This window comes from Mustela erminea, chromosome 8 (genome assembly GCF_009829155.1).
Source record: "Mustela erminea isolate mMusErm1 chromosome 8, mMusErm1.Pri, whole genome shotgun sequence".
Taxonomy (NCBI): domain Eukaryota; kingdom Metazoa; phylum Chordata; class Mammalia; order Carnivora; family Mustelidae; genus Mustela; species Mustela erminea.
The window spans coordinates 58,635,403-58,651,129 of NC_045621.1; the positions used below are offsets into that span (position 1 = coordinate 58,635,403).

The 15,727-nt window shown below is 36.0% G+C and overlaps 1 protein-coding gene across 3 annotated transcripts in view; it reads right to left on the reverse strand.

The window, feature by feature from the left end:
- Nucleotides 1-789: 789 nt before the first annotated feature.
- IFIH1 (interferon induced with helicase C domain 1) overlaps nt 790-15,727 on the reverse strand; it is a 55,466-nt gene continuing 40,528 nt past the window's right edge. The window contains exons 8-16 of one of the 3 annotated variants that reach the window (XM_032355746.1): nt 14,610-14,726; nt 12,597-12,720; nt 11,527-11,805; nt 10,898-11,157; nt 8,180-8,329; nt 5,393-5,554; nt 2,009-2,199; nt 1,387-1,480; nt 790-1,288 (exon numbers count right to left, since the gene is read on the reverse strand). In XM_032355746.1, the coding sequence (XP_032211637.1) occupies nt 1,109-1,288; nt 1,387-1,480; nt 2,009-2,199; nt 5,393-5,554; nt 8,180-8,329; nt 10,898-11,157; nt 11,527-11,805; nt 12,597-12,720; nt 14,610-14,726 (1,557 nt within the window). In that variant the 3' untranslated portion in view covers nt 790-1,108. The remainder of the gene's footprint in view (nt 1,289-1,386; nt 1,481-2,008; nt 2,200-5,392; nt 5,555-8,179; nt 8,330-10,897; nt 11,158-11,526; nt 11,806-12,596; nt 12,721-14,609; nt 14,727-15,727) is intronic. The other 2 variants (XM_032355747.1, XM_032355748.1) reach the window with 2 other exon arrangements.

Sequence of the window (15,727 nt, forward strand, 5' to 3'; positions counted from 1 at the left end):
GTGAGCACTAGACATGTCCACTAACACAGGCAATCTTCCTCGAGCATAGTGTGATGTTTATGGAAGGAAAGCTGAAAAATAAACCTTAAGCTACGTGACACTGCTGCTTCATAATACCTTCCCTTTTATGGTTCTTCACATTTTTCAAAGTGCTTTCATATATACACATACATCACTTACTCATAAAAGCTGGACAAGTGGTGTGTGAGGTAGAATGCTAAGATGGCCTCCAAGATTTCTGCCTGTTGATGTATATGCCCTCAAAATCCCCTCACTTTTAGTGTGGGCAGGACCTATAAATATGAAATAGTCACTCCTGTGATTACAGTTAAGATTTTATCTTAGCACACAGAAGAGAGATCGTCCTGCTGACTTTGAAGAAGCAAGTAGTTGTGCTAGAAAAGGCCCTATGAGCAGACCATATGGTGAGGGCAGCCCTAGTTGCTCAGAGTGATCCCCAATGGACAGCTAAGAAGAAAACAGGAATCTTCATCATCTTCAGCTATAAGGAAATGACAGCCAACAGCCTGAGAAAACTTGGAAGTGATTCTTCACCCAGTGTCCAGATGAAAACATTACATGCCCCACAACTTGATTTCAGCCTTCTGAGATCCTGTGCAAAGGACCCTGTCCAGGCCTCTGACCTACAGAGCATGTGCAACAATAAAGGGCTGTTGTTTTAAGCCACTAAGTTTGTGGTAATTTGTTGTGTAGCAATAGAAAACTAATAAAAGCCAAGGTAAATAATAATATAACCATTTCACCAATAAGGACACTGGTTCAGAAAGATGAACTGATTTGGTTAATTTTATTTTGAAGATCAATGACAGGACTGATAGCGATACCTTGGATCTTCATTTATGCTCCAGCATTCTTTCCACATACCATGATGCTCCACACTAATGAGTATTACTGGTGGGTATTCTTTACCCCTGCCCATCCACAAGATAGATACTTGAAAGTACATTATATTGTCTTCCTCTACACAGCTCAATGCAGAGTAAAGCAATGATTTTATTAATACTCATATCAGTTCTGGAGTAGTAAAAATATTAATCAGCATCATATTAAATGTTAAGTTGATAATATTTTTAAAGGTTCTCAAATGTCAGTCTTCATCACTAAACAAACAATATTGTGTATAGTCAAGATCAGGAAATGTGATAGGTAATTCTACCCACTTTTTGTACTGTTTCTTTAGCATATTATTTTTGAAAACCACTACAAAATTCTTTATTTTGAGACAAGGCAAATCTAAGCCTTTGTGCACCATCATCGTCCCCCAAGCCTGAAAAATAAAAGACAGTGAGAATAAAAATTAAATGCACATTCAATTAAGAATTCCTTTAGGCCAAAATAAAAATAAATCCACAGCAATTTACTCACTTGGCCACAGGTTTTGCAGATAATCTCGCCATTTGTTTGATAGTCTACAAATTTCTTTTGTAGGGCTTTGTTTTCTCTCACAGTATAGAGTTCTCTAAAATTATCAAGAAGTAAAAAAAAAAAAAACAAAAACAAAACTCTGAGAATTCACAATGGACAAATATGCAGCCTATGGGTGCATGCTGTTGGACCTGAAGGTCATCCACAGGCATGCGTATCCCGTGTTTTATTCCTTCTCTCCTTCTGCCCCTGCAGATCATCAGCAGATGCCCCCTTTTGCACACTCCTCTCAAGGGTCACGTTGCCTTTGGTGTCTTCTTCCAAGTCGGTCTATTATTCTAATGAAATTTAAGTTGTCCAAAATTGTGAGAACACATATGACTATACACCAAACTAATGTGCCTTGAATCAAAATGGCTTTGGGTCTTACACATCTCCCTCCCTGCCCCAGTGCAATATTTGAAAAAAAATGACATTTGAAATAGGGATATAATGTGGGGGCTAATGGAGGGGAAGTTCTGAAAAATAATGAGTCTCATTTGTCCTGTTTTGGAAGAACATTCACAATATAACCTACTTCACCGGTTACAGAGAAACCTAAATGGAGTCTTCCTGGACTTACTTGAATACTGGTGTCATGTTGACGTGGTGCATCTTCTCTATGACGTGGATATCTTCTCCAGAGCAGGCTAGCTCGCCACAATTCTTGCAGAGGAAATTTATTAAAGATGGGTTTTCCTTGTAGCACTTTGCAATACTTCTCTTGATTTTCACTTTCTTTTCCATTATACTTTGCATCTGTAATTCCAAAATCTGCATTGAGAAAAAAAAAAAAGTGTTTCTTTTTTTTCACAGTTTGACTGAAGTAATTCTCCTGGAATTCAGAGATCTTAGATAGTTATGAAAATGTACACTTGGCCATAGTCTAGAAATAAAAATAATGAGGTGATTTCCCCTAAAGAATTTCGCATATAATCCTTCCCTGCGATCAAGGAAATGTGGAACCCTCAAGTGTTCTGAAAACAACCTCTTCCATTTTAAACAAGTTCTATTGTGAGAAAATCCTTAGCAATATTCCACAAAAAAAAAAAAAAAAAAAAAACCAAACCTTGTCCTCTAAACTCTCTCCCTCACCATTAGTTTTAATTCTGTTTCATAAAATAAGTCTAAACCTTCTCTTACACGGAATCTCTTTGAAGAACAAGCATTGCTATTACATTACCAACAGTCTTCTATTACCTGTGATAAGCCTTCCAGTTTCTTTAAATTCACATATTATAATTTCTAGATCCTTCGCTATCTTAGTCAATCTCTTCTTTACACATTTGTGGCAGAAACTACTAGTTTCCCACCCAGTGTCCATTCTTCCTGGGAACAGAACTATAATTGCATTCTGGGTGGAAATATGCTAGCTAAATGACTACATTTCCAAGCTGGTAATCAATGAGACATAAGATGTTGAACAGAATTTCCAGAATTTGCACTTTTTACCTTTTCCATCTTCCTGACTAAAATGAGCATATGACAGTTGAAATTCAAAAAACTATCTTTGACCTGGATGATGGAAACCAAATACAAAAAGGGCAGAGAAGAGAGAAAGAGAAGAGTCTTGCCTTCCTCACAACATCATGGAGCTATCATATGGATCTAGATAGTCGACTTTTTTTATGAGAGTATGTCCTTAAACCCCTATATTCAAGGCTGTGTGGTTAGTGGCACAATTTATTTCATAGCAGAAACAACGTAGAGACACAAAACTTGAGATAGATACTGGCCAGTTCTCACATGTATACAAATTCACAGTAGGAAAATCTGGTTCTTAAGTAATTTACCTCCAAACCGAACCTCTCTCAGATGGAAAATTTATATTAAATTGTGGAGGAAGCTATTGTTTTCCTGAAGACTGTGGGGGAAGTTTTAGTAAATGTAAACTATCAGTGGTGATGAACAAAGCTGAATGGTCCATGCCTGGCTCTCACCTCTGTTTTAGGCTTTGATTCAAGATAGCCGTATTTAATACAAAAAAGTGAACTAAACCTTGTGAGCAACCCATGGGTCATATGATAATTTAATCGGACAAGTACAAAGACTAATGTCCTGTAAATGATAGCAATGTAAAAGATTAAAGTATTCTGTTTCCTAAAAGGTTAATTAGGTTGTTCTTGTAAGATATTTATAATTCGGTGGGCTGATAAAAGATGATTTGACATAGTACCACATACATGGAGGGCAATCAAGGAACACCTATAGGTCTGACAGGAAAAATAAAAATAAATCTAAGGTTAATATATGGGGAGGCAACCAGGACACCAGGAACTAAAGGATTAGTTCAAAAATAGTAAAGAATATGAAACAATCAGAGGGGCAAAAATACATTACAAAACTTAAATATCCAGGAGGCACAGCGGCAGTCAGTCAAAGTCTAAATAAAGTGTAATGACATGGGAAAATTTGCTGAGTCATTGTTAGGGAAAATGCTTCAAATCTTCACATTATTTCTAGTAGTCTGGTTTAGAGGCTTTTGGTTAGGTACAAATTCTGTATATGACATGGAAAACAGACCTCATCTTCTGTGTCAGTGCTCACCATTTATTAGCAGCTACCTGAAAATTGTGTTGAGAAGGATTCTTAACTCAGAAGAAGGATGTGCTGGGACCTAGTAGCAAAGTCTACTGCAGCAATGTCTGCCTAGGGGGCCACACAGATTAGTAGTGGAATGTGCCCCTGCATCATTGCCGTCCCTGCTCTCAGTCTGTCAGCCTGGAGTAGCTTTCGGAGAGCAGGTCTCTTAGCCAAAGGAAACCTAAGAAGGTAAGTGATTTGGGGCCCCCAGTGACACTGTATCTTACTGTAGACATAATCTGGAAAATTTTGACCCATAAACTCTGGAGATGGCCTAGAGTATATCCAAAACACCTGGTCTCAAAATATCAATCTCTGAAAATATCCACTTGATCAACTTTCCAGCGACATTATTTGGCCACAGATGTTTGATTTGACATTACCAACTGTTTGGTTTGCCTTATATTTAAAGGGGTTTTAAAATATAAGTTTGTGTAGAAACCTGGCCAGGAAACCTTGGAGTTGGTTATAGCAATGCACACCAATTTAAAAGCATCCCTTTCGTGAAACTCTATTTAGGGTAGAGCCAATTCCAATGTTAAGAAACTAACATTCACACCCATATGCAAGGGTGTGAATTTTCTTCTAAATGGATTGTTTGCTATTATAGTAGTTACAGTCTTTAATTCAGTGGTATGGGGGATTTCCTGAAATATTGTAGAAATGCATTCTTCCCTCACTACATTCCTCTTGCAGCTCAAATGACTCTACATTAGTAAAGTGAGATGCAGCTGATGACATATTATGTATTTTCTTATCATTCAGATCTAGCTTCAATGTCTCTCCTTCTAAGAGACTTTCCCCAAATACCCAATCTATAGGGTATTCATCAAATAACTTGTTTCATATGGTCTTATTCTAATTCTGTAGCATTTATTCTTATGTGATGCATTTCCTGCTTCATTTTTGTTTCTTGTTCCTCCTCCTCAAATTTCATTATGTGTACTATAAACTAAAGGCCTCATGCGGCAAGGGTCTATATGTGTTATTTGTTACCATGTTCTCTCTCTAGAACATTGCCTGGCACACTTCATAAATATTTCTGGAATGAAAAACTTGTGCCTGTACAAACAGATTGAGTCAAACCAAAATTACCAGGTTGCCTTCAATGAGTGAGATGTACTAGTCTTTCTGATCAAGGTCAGACTAAATTTATATCATCAAAGTTTATGGTTGGTTTCACTGGAATAGCAGTCTGACAATTTCTGCCCATCATGGATCTTGATTCTTTGTATGTGAATCTGGACTAAGCACAGCTCATCCCAACTGGAACTAAAATTCAGCATAATTTCTGTCTTGAGACTTAGCCACAAAGCTATCAATGTCAACAACATGCAGCCACTTTAAAGTAAAAAATAAATTCAGAGAGGGCCAATAACAATACCTTATGAGCATACTCCTCTGGGTTCATATTTTGAACATGGTCTATAGCTTTATACATCATTTTCTCTCGGAAATCATTAACTATCTCACGTTCAATTACTCCTGAGTTACTGTGCGCAACCAAAACGTAAGTGCTCTCATCAGCTCTGGCTCGACCACGGGCCTGAGAACATAAAGAAATCAAGTAAATGAAGGGTTATGCTTTTCTGTGAACACTCTCATTTTTGGCCTGGAATGGTATTCATTGCCCCACGTGCCAGTCTTCAAGTAATTTCTCTATTCTCAGTAAAGTTAGTTATTATCCATTTTTTATAAGTCTTTTCTTTGAAATTCAAAATGCACTTTAATGAACAATGTTCTAGAACAATGATGGTTAGATTACCACAACAACCCTCAAGACCTTCAATTATACAAGACCATCCTGTCCACTCTTTTTGTTCCTGGGAACCTTCTTTCAATGAGGGCACCAACATCATTGACTTGCAATAGGGAGACACTCCTCCGGCCTGGTAGGAGGGATGGATATCTCTGACCTTGACACCATGGCTGTTGAGAATATAGTTCTGTTCCTGATATCTATGCTGAATTTTGAGCACCCTTGAAAACATGATCATCATAGTGATAAATTTCTATAGTACCCTTTAGAAATTGATACTTAGGAACATTTTGAGTAACAGAAAATATTGTGGCTTGGCCCAGGAACCTAACTACCAACTATAATATTATCTGTATAAAAATGCATTCAGTGTAATAAACTGTGAACAAGCTAACTCCTGAAATACAATTATTTCCTAATTTGGTGGTTATCTGGTTATCTTAGTCTTCTATGACTTGTCTTCCATGCCAAGGTACAATTTAATGTATTTTAAAAAGAGACTTTAGGATAAAAGACCTCAACATGAGGCAGGAATCTATCAAAATACTAGAGGAGAACATAGGCAATAACCTCCTTGACAGTGGCCACGGCAACTTCTTTCAAGACATGTCTCCAAAGGCAAAGGAAACAAAAGTGAAAATGAACTTTTGAGACTTCATCAAGATAAAAAGCTTCTGCACAGCAAAGGAAACAGTCAACGAAACAAAGAGGGAACCCACAGAATGGGAGAAGATATTCGCAAATGACACTACAGACAAAGGGCTGATATCCAAGATCTATAAAGAACTCCTCAAACTCAGCATGTAAAAAACAGATAATCAAGTCAAAAAATGAGCAGAAGACATGAACAGACACTTCTCTAAAGAAGACATAAAAATGGCTAACAGACACATGAAAAAATGTTCATCATCATTAGCCATCAGGGAGATTCAAATCAAAACCACATTGAGATACCACCTTATACCAGTTAGAATGGCCAAAATTAACAAGAAAAGAAACAACAAGTGTTGGAGAGGATGTGGAGAAAGGGGAACACTCTTACGCTGTTGGTGGGAATGCAAGTTGGTGCAGCCGCTTTAGAAAACAGTGTGGTGATTCCTTAAGAAATTTAAAATAGAGCTACCCTGTGACCATGCAATTGCACTACTGGGTATTTACCCCAAAGATACAGATGCAGTGAAAAGAAGGGCCATCTGTACCCCAATGTTCATAGCAGCAATGGCCACAGTCGCCAAACTGTGGAAAGAGCCAAGGTGCCCTTCAACAGATGAATGGATAAAGAAGATATGGTCCATATAGACAATGGAATATTACGCCTCCATCAGAAAGGATGAATACCCAAATTTCGTCTCAACATGGACAGGTCTAGAGGAAATTATGCTGAGTGAAATAAGTCAAGCAGAGAAAGTCAATTATCATATGGTTTCACTTACTTGTGGAGCATGAGGAATAACATGGAGGACATTAGGGCAAGGAAAGGAAAAGTAAATTGGGGGAAATCAGAGGGGGAGACTAACCATGAGAGACTGTGGACTCTGAGAAACAAACTGAGAATTTTGGAGGGGAAGGGGGTGAGGGGGAAAAGTGAGACTGGTGGTGGGTATTAAGGAGGCAAGTATTGCATGGGGCACTGGGTGTGGTGCATAAAAAATGAATCTTAGAACACTGAAAAAATAAAATTAAATTAAAAAATAAAAAATAAAAAAGATTTTTAGTTAATGTTATAGGAAGAATATTATTTATATTAACAGTAGAACTCCCATACATACTCAACAAAAGGTAACAATTATATGCTTAAGATAGTGTGGGGTAAGAGAGAGAAAAAGTGAAACTAAATGGAAATTAGGACATTAACTCTGCCTCTCCCAAGATGTTATTATGAAAAATTCCAAACACACAAAAAACCTGCAAGAATAGGGAGGAAAATGCAGAAATAGCAGAGCTCCCTAAGGTTTGTGCATATTCCTTGTCAGACACTTTAGGGACACTGCACTTCAAATTCCTGGTCCAGCTGGGAGATCACAGACATCCTAGGGATGAGGGGGCCTCTTTCAACTCTTACAGACAGGCCAGTGTCCTGTTTCTAAAGAGTCTTGGGACACAAAAATAACCAGAGTTGTTTAGAAATACAAAAGTTATCTGTTGTCATATAAATTAAAAGACACCATAAAAGGCAGTAGGATGAAGCTCTTCAAGGTTTCTTTTTCTTTTAATTGAGGTATAATTGACATATAACATTATATTAGTTTTAGGTGTGCAATATAATGATTTGATATTTGCATAAGATACAAAATGGTTTCTCTTTTAGAAGGAGAATAGATATATTTCAAAACTATTTGTGCTGTTTTGCTAAAAGAAAACAAACACACACCACAAAATCCAAAATTAACGTATTAGAGGTATTAAATGTACCTGGACCATGGCTATTTCATTAGTGACGAGACCATAACGGATAACGATGTTACATTCTTTAATATCCAGACCTTCTTCTGCCACTGTGGTAGCGATAAGCAGATTTATTTTTCCTGTGCGGAATTTACTAATGACTTCTTTTTGTTCATTCTGTAGAAACAGTTTAATAAATTAAATTTTGTGATGCAAAACACATTAAAATCTTCTAATTAGCAGAAGAAATAATAAATTGCAACTGGTCAGTGCAAATCAAAGGATTAGATCATACACGGATTCACTGCCATCTGTTTTTGGCATTGAACAAAGACATGATGGTGAGACAACATTTGATTTCCAATCTGGGATTACCACACAATAACAAAAATATTTCCATCATCCAGTCTGGAAGTGGGAAGACCATCATTTATGCCAAGGAAATAAATTGATGGGTGACTTGGGAGGGAAGAAAAAGGAGATGCTTTCAGTGGCAAAGAGGATAAGGCAATGAGAAACTAGAATGGGCTTTGCTTTTTACTACATGAACTTCAGAATCTTTAATATTCAGAAAATAAGATTCGGTGACACTTTTAAAGATCACTGAATTTTGAGTCACAGATAAAATCACACATTCTATGCCATGTCTGGTCACTGTAAGAGTCACTTGAGCAGGAAACCTGTGAAATACGTCTGGAAGGACATGTGAGAAACAGAAAACATTGGCTGCCTCCAGGAAGGGAGAAATAAGACTGGAGAACAGTGCCCTGAACCTTATTAGTTCTGAAAGAGGTAAATATATTATGTGTCCAAAGAAAAGATTAAGTAAAAATGAAATAATAAATTATTAAAAACATAATTTTAATAACTTATTAAATTTAAAAACTCTGAATTTTGAAACTTAATGTTAGTAAAGAAATGAAAGCACTCTGGCCCTTGCAGAGGAGAAGTGAATAAGCATAAACCTAGCCCAATAGGGCCAGTGTGGTTTTGTTCTCAGACTCATAAAAGCTGTTGGTCCAATCGGCCTCTGGTGCACATTTATGCCATCTTTTAATCCCCAATCATGAAACATTAGACAAAATAAACAGGTCAGACCAATAGTGTATTCTCCCACCCTCTCCCCTTTCTTTTTAGAGGCAGTGTGTGTCCTTTTTGACTCCTAAAAGCGGAAGAATTGTGCAGAAAAGCCTCTCTCCAGTCTTCTCTGATAATTTCTCCCTCTCACACTCATGTACGCTTATAAGAGTTCACAAGTCTTGGGATTTTAGCAGAAAATGTCTGCGCTATTTAAAAAAAAAAAAAAAAAAAAAGCAACTTTAGGAGTGCGTGGGCAGCTCAGTCAGTTAAGTGTCTGCCTTAGGCTCAGGTCAGGATCCCTGCTCAGCAGGGAGTCTGCTTCTCCCTCTCCATCAGCTCCCCCACCCCAACTCCCCAACTCATGCACACACACTCTCTCTGTATATATCAAATAAATAAATAAAATCTTATAAAAAAGAGTAACTTTAATCATGAGAATTTCAGACATAGTCCCTCAAATCATCTCAGGTAAATTCTGACTCCCTCTCTCAATGAGTAAGTCCAACTGTTCACAAGGGGAGGATGTGGGACATAAGGAAGGGGTGTGTTTTATTTTGACATGGTAGCCCCCAACTCTGAAATGGCTAAAGAGCAAAAAGTCACTTGACAACATATTTTCCTTTTGTACCTCACCTCTTTTCAAAGAGGAGCTGAAGCCATATTTAACCAAAGTCATAATAGTAAAGTTAATACGACAGAAACTTAAAAACAGGAGTGGAGGAATATAGATGTACTATTTGGAAGGAGTAACACAGAGGCAGTGAGACTGAGCTTCAGTTTTGCCTGTGAGCTCCCTGAAAGGTAGGGCAAAAAGGAAGCAAATTAAGTCATCTAGCTCTCATCACAAAGGAGGAAGTAAGCTCCTCAACCAAGGAAAATGGTCCTTTCTTTCTCTGGCATAAATTTTCGAGGCAACTTTACCTGAGTACATGCAGAAAGTATATTGAACATTATAGTGTAAATTTTCAAAAAAATTTTTCCCCAGCAAACATTAAAACAGATTTAATTTGTTCCAAAGGACTGAATTTTGATGATAACTGGAGTGTCTCCTTGTCCAGCAAGACTCAAGGTCAATACGACTTTAAAAGAACGTTTTATTCTAACAAGCCATACTTGTATGTCTACAAGGGCCTTTTTTCCTCCCATGGGTTTTACTGTGCACACAATAAGTAGTATAACGAAAGGAAAACAAAACAAAAACAAATCTTAAAAAGGAAAAGAAAATCACTCATAGTCCCAAATCTCTAACATGAAATGTCTTCATTTTTCCAAGTTGCCTTATAGATCTCATCCTATGCAAACATATTCTACATTTTTCTAATTAGAATGCACATATTTTTGTGGGGATTTGATTTTTCCACTTGATATTATATGATAACCATTTTTCCATTTTGTTACTAAGTTTAAATGTCAATCATTTTTGCAAAGGAAACTCAACTTCGAAAGTTCCTCCAAGTATGTGAAAAAAAGTGACTCCTGACAAAGCTTACTTTATCAGACACCACAGATTAGATTGCTACTCAACTCACATTTTATTTTAAGAACAAGCATTCTATAAAATTATTTGGGTGGGGGGGGGCAAGAGAATTGATGGAAAAAAAGACTACAACAATTTGGGAATGGTAATAAGAGCATAATGAAAGAAATATAGAAGGATGTTTTCACCTGTGTCATGGGCTTGAACTCACTGCTGTGTCCAGCTCCAATCAGATGATGGGCTTTGACTCCTACTTCTGCAAATTTTTTATTTTCAGTAATCCACTGGGAAAGGGCATATGCACTCTGTCGTGTTTTTGTGAAAATTATTCCTCGGGCTGATTCCTCAGTCCTTGTATATTGTTCCATAATGGTGTTTCTTAATTTGGTCAGCTTTTCATTTTCGTGTTTTGGGTTTTCAGCCAGCTTTTTCAACATTCTCCTGTTTTCTTTAAGAAAGAATTAGTTTGAATTATAAAATGTGAATAAATTACAGTGGGAGATTTTATGTGATGAGATACTGAGATGTGGCTGAGCTACCATTAATCTTGTGCTATCTAATGATCAGGCTAGCTTAGTAAATAAATATATTGCGGTCTTGTTGACAATAAAACAAGATGACCAAGTGACTGATTGTGATTATACAATTCATGGCTAATCTGAACCCATGGGAAAGAACCCCAGTATGAGTGGAATTTCCTCTTTCAAAATGAAAGATGATTTTAAGAGGGCCTTTCGGAGAGCTCTTGAGAAACAGCGGGCTCACACCAAGAGGCAAATGCATCAGAGTTTGCAATTAACATAACATTGATTCTTACCGAAAAATAAATCCATGAGAAATCTATCTGTCTTATCCAGGCTCAAAGGTTTCTTTTCATCGTCTTCGTCTTCATCACCACCGCCATCTCCGTCCTCACCACTCTCATCACTCTCATCTTCTTGGACTGCATACTTCTTTTCTTTCTCATCATTATAGAAAGCTTCAAGGTGATTATATGCATCAATTGTTCGAATTGTATCATTAATTTGTAGGGCCTCGTTGTACTTCCTCAAATGCTCTGCACAAACCCGTTCTTTGCGATTTCCTTCTCGTGCAGCTGTGAAAGAATATGTTATGTACAGTGAAATCATGGTAGAACACATTCCTTAAAATTGTAATGTGGACTGGACTATGTCTATGATACTGACTCCAAAATTGGCTTCATGTTGTTTTTGAGATGGCCAAGGTAAGGCTCAAAATGTGCCTTGAGCTCTGAAAGTTTTCCAACCCCTAGACTGGCTACCTGAGTTCTGGGTCAGCAAGAACACAGACCTGATCTGTGCTGACTCAGAGGAATGACACGGAAAACATTTCAGTTGAGTTTGCATTTGGAGACAGAAAAATAATATTTATCTTAACCTGTTAAACATACAATAAGTGAAAGACTCTGGAAATAAAGAGAAAATGGATGGATTGGTGTGTCTTTCCTTAGATAAGGTATTAGAAACATGTATTAGAGGTATTAGAAACATGCTCATCCTGGGGCACCTGGGTGGCTCAGTTGTTAAGCGTCTGCCTTTGGCTCTGGTCATGATCCCAGGATCCTGAGATCAAGCCCTGCATCGAGCCCTGCATTGAGCCCTGTGTCAGGCTCCCTACTCAGCAGAAAGCCTGCTTCTCCCTCTCCTACTCCCCCTGCTTGTGTTCCTTCTCTCGCTGTGTGTCTATCAAATAAATAAATAAAACCTTAAAAAAAAAAAAAAGAACGTGTTCATCCTTATACTACTTCAAACACAGAAATTTCATTTGATATTCCATTTGCTTTCAGTTTGGTTGAGAATATATGACATATCATCTGAAATCTTGGCATAAACATGGAATAAACTGTTAGGTCAAAACCCAAATTACCTTTTTTTTCCATTTGAGTGGTCCATTGTTCATAGGGTTGAGTTCCAAAATCTGGCATTGGACTCATTTGGCAAAAACTTTGAATCTTGTTCATTATTTCTAAAAGTTTATCTTTAAATGGATCCTAAAAATAAATTATACTTATTTTTACATGCTTATATTGTTAAAGAAATAACATTATCTTTGTTAAAATAACTTCCATGTTATAATAAATTTGATTCAGAATCTTTGTCTGGACAAAGTAACAAATTAATCTCTGACCACCTCTTTGTACATTTATTTTTTATCAGTAATCCACCCTTAAGCCACACACATACACCAACACTAGGTACTGCTACCAGAATTTCCATTCTAAAAATTTCACAAAAATAAAATTAATGGATAATGTGCACCTTGAATGCTAATAGTAATTTTAAAATATATGTATTAAAGCAATGCCCCCATATTTGGAAAGACTGCAATGTAATTTAAGAAACATTCTCTTTGGAAGATTTGGTTTCAGTATTATTTTTACCAAAATAAAAAGTTAAGAGGTAGACTTGTAATGAGCACAGGGTGATGTATGGAAGTGCTGAATCACTATATTGTATACCTGTAACTAATATAACACTGTATGTTAACTAACTGGAATTTTTTTAAAACAGGTTAAGAGATAGAGTTAAAAAAAAAAAAAAGAAAAGAAAAGAAACCAGACACATTAGAGTGCATACTATATGATTTCATGTAAAGTCCAGAGTCAGTCAAAACCCATGTTTGGTATTAGAAGTCAGGATAGTAGTTATCCTTGGGGGCTGGGTAACTGGAAGGAGGCATAGGGGTTTTGGGGGTGCTGAAAATGTTCTGTCGCTTAATCTGAATTTTGATTATACAGATATATTCATTTTATAACATTTCAGCAATCTGTACACCTATGAAGTTGTAGTTTTCTGCATGTCTGTTATACTTCAATAAAAAGTGTATCAAAATAAGTCAGTTAAAAAGTAAGACAGCAACTTCTTTTAAAAACATATTCTGATGGTTTTGTGGGGTTTTTAAAAATGATTATGAGTAGAAACATGCTTTTAAATTTTTAAGTAAAACTGAGCAAGTAATAAGAAGTAAAGGAAAATCAAGAATATTCAAATGTTCTGGTTCAGCTGGAATAGATAGTAGTCATCTTTAGAATTTCCAAAACATTGATCTATGGAGATTGGTCAGGAACATTGGGTTAGTGCCTACTACAATTGAAATACAATATTGTCTACTATACATATTTCATGATTTTAATCCTAATATCCTTTGAGGTAGATTTTCAATGATTATACTTCTTATCAAGTACATAGAACAAAAACTTACCATGCTTTTTATATTTTACAAAAGAAAGTATTGACATAATATTCTGGTCATAATGTCCAAACTAACACAATTGATTTTTATAATCAGTGAAAATACTCATTGCAAAAGCACCATCAAAGTAAATCAAAGCACCATCAAATCAATCAAAGTAAATATTTTACTTCTTTATTGTCTTAAGAAAGTAAATATGCAAATTAGGTAGGATTCCCATTATCATTACCAACTGTAACCTGGTAGCAACAAAATGGCTCTGTGAAACGTCAAAAAACTAGTGCTGGAATTCACCCAGAAAGTAAAAAGAATAAAATGAACTACAGTAATTCCTCTTGTTTAGCTATACAACCCTCTCCATCCCATCCCCATGGCTCACATGTAGTCAAGCTTCTCTTCACATAAACTGAAAAACTAAAAGAAGGCTGGAAGATAGAATTTGCAGCAGTGTTTTGTTGCCTCATAACTAAAAAAAGAATAAAACTAACTTATTTTGCAAAAAATTTAAGATAATATTCTTCACATGGTTGGTATTAAAAAACTGTGCATCTTTCAGTTGAGTATGGTATTATAATGGATTGTTGAACACTAAATCAAAAACTAATGATGTACTATATGTTGGCTAATTGAACATAATAAAAACAAAAGAACAAAAAATCTAATAAATATAAAATTTTAAGCACATACTTCTCTGGTGTCATCTGCAATTGCAAACTTTTTGCATGGCTCTTTTATTTGGTCTTTGAGTTGATGAATATTTTCTTTCACAGTTTTAATGGTACATGCATCGAGATTAGCACATATCTGGAAAAGAGATTTTTTTCAATATTCAAATATTTACTTTTCCTTTTCAACTGACTTAATGTAGAATTATTTTTATATAACAAATAGTGACAGTGGCTAACTAAATATAGCATTTTAGTATTGCTTTACTGTAGATCTGATTAACCAATACATTTATCTGGATGGACTAAAAAAAAAGCTTCTAAATCTTGGTGGGTAATTCCAGAAAAGGAAGTGTATTTATTTTCATTCCTTAAATTCCATTTGCCAGCTGGAAAAACTGACACGGAAACAGTGTAGCAAATTACAGAGATCAGCAGAGAATGGCTATGAGATAACTGCATTATATAAGACATTTAAAGGTCATCTTGACATCCCTGGATTAGATTACCACCTTCTTCCACACATAAGGAGGACAATGTAAGGCTAGGATTAGCGAAAGCCTAGATGTGTCTGGATCTAGAGTGGTGTTAGTCCTTAATCCCATAATAAATTATATCTTGGAATAAATAATTGTGCCTCTGTCTGTTTTACATGATTTTTACTGAATTCAACTTCAAGTAAAGGACTTAAACTATAAATGCAATTGCCTTAGTTACTCTGCCTTAGGTTACTCTGAATTCACTTAACACTTGAAATCAACAATAGTACTTGATGTGGTGTTACCATTTGGGGTCAGCTGACAAATAGTACAGCCTCAACTAGCAATTATCATAACTCTGTTTCTCATTTAATTTGAATTACCCAGAAATTGAGAATCACACAGAACAAAAAAGGCACAGAAGAAAATATGCAATTTTGAAACTCATGGAGTATTACGAAAATTAGAAATTTTCATAGATTGTGCATATTTCTCTATCAAATGGATCATCAAATTTAATGATCAGAGTAAATATTTAAAATAAGGTATTTCATTTGTCTCAATTTTTCATGGATTCTATATGTACTCCATAATTTTTGTGGTGTTTTTCTGTACCATAGTAACTTGTTAGGGCATATTACTGTTTTGTAGAAGACATGTT